Raw genomic sequence first — 4,261 nt, 5'->3', positions numbered from 1 at the left:
GCTCATTGTTTTGCATCATTATTACTGACAGGCCTAAAACGGTATGAATGATGGGAAGACCTCATACCAAATTAACCGGGGCCTGCGTGTTTACCCTGTCTAAATCACGTTGCTCATTGGCTGGAAGYAGAAGAATGGGGCTTGGGGGGGTGGTGGGGGGGCTCTCACATCCTGACATCTGCAAAGCACCTGTCCTGAACCGTGCCCTGAGCACATTCAAACCGCCATCTTCCTTCATTTCACTGCCCTGCTTTGAGGAAGAAAAAAAAAGAAAGCTGCGGTCCTCGTGTGTTTAAACAATCGACACCTTCGGCTGTTTTTTCCTGCCTCCACGGCGGCCGACAACCGCATCTGTTCAGGATGATKTTGCCGCTTGTGAGAATTACAAATCTTAAAGAGGACAGAAATRTTGTTGTAGAAGTGACGGGTGATGTTTGTGACATTAGCTAAAACAAACGTGTCTTAGTTTTACAGCTTTTTATTTAGAATCTGGTTTGGTAGAGAKTCGTTCACAATCTGTAGAGTAGTTCTGGTATTATTACTTTTTTATTAAACTTATTCTATAGTTTCATTATTTGACACCAGTTTTAGCTTTTTTTTTTAAATCCAAACCAAAGTTTTGACTCTTCTGAGACAGAGCAGCATTTTCTTTTCCACCGTGGGAGTGAGAGTTTCTCTGCTTCTGTCAGGCTGAGATATCTTGTTACAAACTGAAACATAATATTCACTGTGGTACTTTTCCAACTTGTTTATTACATAAATCCAGGATATTACAGAAAAAAAACACTTCTCCTTTGATTAATATGAAACTTTAGCCTCACATCGGAACAAAAGCCTTTTTCTACTTTTATGTTTTTGAATTAATTCCTCTTGATTCATAAATTATTCAAAAGCACAAATGAAACTAAAGAAACGACATTCAGTTGAAAAATGTGTGAATGCTGAGACTTGACTGACAGCTAAAATGTGTTAAAGTAGCTGACACTGAGCTGTTGAAGCTTTTAAAAAGCCTAAATTAATTAAAATTTAAAAAGCTTGTTGTTACATAAAGGCTGGTTAAAAGCTATATGTAGCATAAGCTAGCTAAAAGCTAAAAGTTGCAAAATGCTAACTAAAAGCATCAAAATATTAGTTAAGTTTGAGTAGCAAAACAATAGCTAATTAGCAAAGGGGTAGCTTGAATCTAAAAGAGCAGAAGGTTTGATTGAAGTTAGCTAAAAGCATCAAAAGGTTAGCAAACTTCAAGTAGCATAAGCTAGCTAAAAGCTAAAAGTTGCAAAATGCTAACTAAAGGCATCAAAAGATTAGCAAACTTCAAGTAACATAAGCTAGCTAAAAGTTTCAACATGCTAACTGAAAGCATCAAATTTTAGCTATGTTAATGTAGCAAAAGAATAGCTAATTAGCAAATGGATAGCTAGAATCTAAAAACGCAGAAGGCTTTATTGAAGTTAGCTAAAAGCAAAAAAAAAGTCAAAAAAAATCAAAGGGTTAGCAAACTTCAAGTATCATAAGCTAGCTAAAAGCTAAAAGTTGCAAAATGCTAACTAAAAGCATCAAAATGTTAGCTAACTTTAAGTAGCAAAACAATATCTAATTAGCGAATGTGTAGCTAGAATCTAAAAAAGCAGAAGGTTTGATTGAAGTTAGCTAAAAGCATCAAAGGGTTAGCAAACTTAAAGTAGCATAATCTAGGTAAACGATTCGATATGTTAACTGAAAGCATCAAATGTTAGCTAAGTTAATGTAGCAAAAGAATAGCTAATTAGCAAATGGGTCAAAAAAACAGAAGGCTTGATTGAAGCTGAAATTAAATTGCTAGCTAAAAGAATCGAAGGGTTAGCAAACTTCAAGTAGCGTAAGATAGCTAAATGTTTCAAAATGCTAAATGAAAGCATCAAAATGTTAAGTTGAAGTAGCAAAAAAACAGCTAAACAAAGTAAAAGAGTAACTGAAGCTAAAATAACAGAGAGCTGGCTAAAAGCTAGAAGTTGTGAAATGATAGCCGAAAGCATTGAAGTGTTAGTTGAGTCAAAGTAGCAGAACAGTAGCTGAAAGTTAGAAATAGCAAAATGATAGCTAAAAATATCAAAACCATCTCAAGCTAAAAGTTGCAAAATGCTAACTGAAAGCATCAAATGTTAGCCAAGTTAAAGTACTGAAATTAGCAAAAGAGTAGCTGGAAGCTAAAAAGGCAGAAAGCTGGCAGAAAACTAAATGTTACAAAGTGTTAGAGAAAAACATTAAAACTTTAGCTGCATGAAAGTAGCTGAAAATTAAAGGTAGCAAATGCTAGCGAAAAGCATTAAAACGTTAGCTGTGTTAAAATAGCTAAATGCTAGCTAAATGTATCAAGTTAGCTAGAAGCTGAATGTAACAAAATGCTAGCTAACAATAACATTACTATATAAAAGCTAAAAATAACAAATCACCAAATAAAAACTGAAAGTAGCTAAAGCTAAATTGCAAAAAGGCTACGTACTGTAGATGTTGAAAGTAGCAAAAACGTAGCATAAGAAGATAAAAATGGAGCCAGTTTGCAGAAGCAGATTTTTAAGATTTTTATGTATTTTACAGGAAAAATAAAGTAAAATATTTTTGAAAAGTATAAAAATAAAAAGACCATCTCCTGAATGAGCCAAATGTTTTGACGTTCCTTTCTTTGTGAAAACACATTCTTGTACGTTTTAACTCTGGCAGTGGACCGTCCTGAGGGTGTCTCACGTGACCCGGTGGTTCTGGTTCTGGTTCTGGTTCTGACAGCTGAATGTCTGTGTCTGCTTCCTGTCCCAGATAACAGCAGTATGCAGAGAGGCCGCCCTGCTGGCCCTACAGGAGGACATCAAAGCTCCAAACATCCAGGCCAGACACTTTGAAGGTGCCCTGAACGCCGTGAAGCCCCGGATCCCCGACTCTCTCGTCCAATCATACGTCAGCTATCAGCAGCAGCGCAGCGGCGGCCTGGGCTTCTTCTGAGCACGCCGTAAAAAAGCTTTCCATCTGAGCCACCGTACAACGTCGACTGTTTAAACTCTGAAAAAAATTGGTCTCATTTTCTCTACGGTGTAAATATCTGAAGCTTTCGTGACTTTGTTTCATCACATTGTGGACGTTTTTATTGTGTTTTTAAAAATATTATAAAAACCGAGTAAATTAAAACCTAACTTGAGAAGTGAATAAAATTCACATATTTTTATCTGTTTTTGTTGAAATAATTTTTGTGCTCTTGTTRAAGCTCAGTTTCATGAATAAAACTGACAATTTGTTTTATTTTTTCAGCTCTAATAGGATTTTTATCCCCCATCAGCAGCGTTGGTTACAGCTAACCAAAAATTTAGCTTCACTAACTGCTAATCCGCTAAATTTTATCGTAGCTCTGCTAACCCTGAACCACTAAACATGTTAGAAATTGCTTTTAAGAATACTGTTAGAAGTTAGTCAACAAACAAATATGAAATATCTTGTTTGCCAGTTTATATGTCGTCAGTTTTTATTTTCTTTTTGATGCTGTTAGYCTGTCGTTTAGCTAGTATAGATGCTACAAGCTAACAAAGAGCCTGRTACTGTATGTCCAGCACTGTTAGTTTTTATTTAATTCAGGATAAATGGCATAAAAAATAGAAGTTTTACACTTCGGAGAATTTTTTAATGGATGTAAAATTAGCTGAAACTATTGAGCAGAAGCTAATCGTATGCTAACGAATTCCAAAGTAAGCTAGTTCTACTATTAGCAGTTAGCGTACCTGTGCCCACCGCTGCCCACCATTAAAAGGGCAATAGTGATTGCTTATGTGTGTTTATTTTTTGTGTTATATGTCTCAAACCAGTAAACAGATTTTACTGAAGCTCTCAGGAAGTAATTGCGGCGTGCGTAGCCGCAGATTGTAGATTTTGGGGCCAACAAAAAAGAGATGGTCGCCACCAGTAAGCGACACAAACGACTCAGGTTTTAAAAATCAACCAACAACTTAAAAGTACTTAAAAGTACCTGTGACATCAAAGTTTTGTAATAAATATGAGTCTATTTCTGGAAAGATAACATTATTGTTAACATTAACATTATTGATAACATTATTGCAGTGGTTATTCCGTATGTTGCGGGTGTTTCGGAGAAACTGAGACGTTTATTTTCTAAACATGATGTCCCAGTGGCTTTCAAACCCCAAAAAACATTACGGCAAAGGCTGGTTCACCCCAAAGATCCGGTGCCCCGGCACAAACAGAGCAATGTTGTATATGCTGTTAAGCGCCAGGAGGACTG

General features: G+C 36.2%; 1 protein-coding gene across 1 annotated transcript in view; it reads left to right on the top strand.

The window, feature by feature from the left end:
- The window catches only part of LOC106530799 (spermatogenesis-associated protein 5), a gene marked incomplete at its 5' end in the record, with an annotated part of 96,741 nt that extends 93,471 nt beyond the window's left edge, over positions 1-3,270 (top strand). Inside the window, 1 exon segment of the mRNA XM_014026508.1 lies at positions 2,794-3,270. Within this exon segment, the coding sequence (XP_013881962.1) occupies positions 2,794-2,976 (183 nt within the window).
- Positions 3,271-4,261: the final 991 nt, after the last annotated feature.

This window comes from Austrofundulus limnaeus, unplaced genomic scaffold, assembly GCF_001266775.1.
Source record: "Austrofundulus limnaeus strain Quisiro unplaced genomic scaffold, Austrofundulus_limnaeus-1.0 Scaffold560, whole genome shotgun sequence".
NCBI lineage: Eukaryota > Metazoa > Chordata > Actinopteri > Cyprinodontiformes > Rivulidae > Austrofundulus > Austrofundulus limnaeus.
This window is presented reverse-complemented; position numbering and strand designations above follow the sequence as displayed.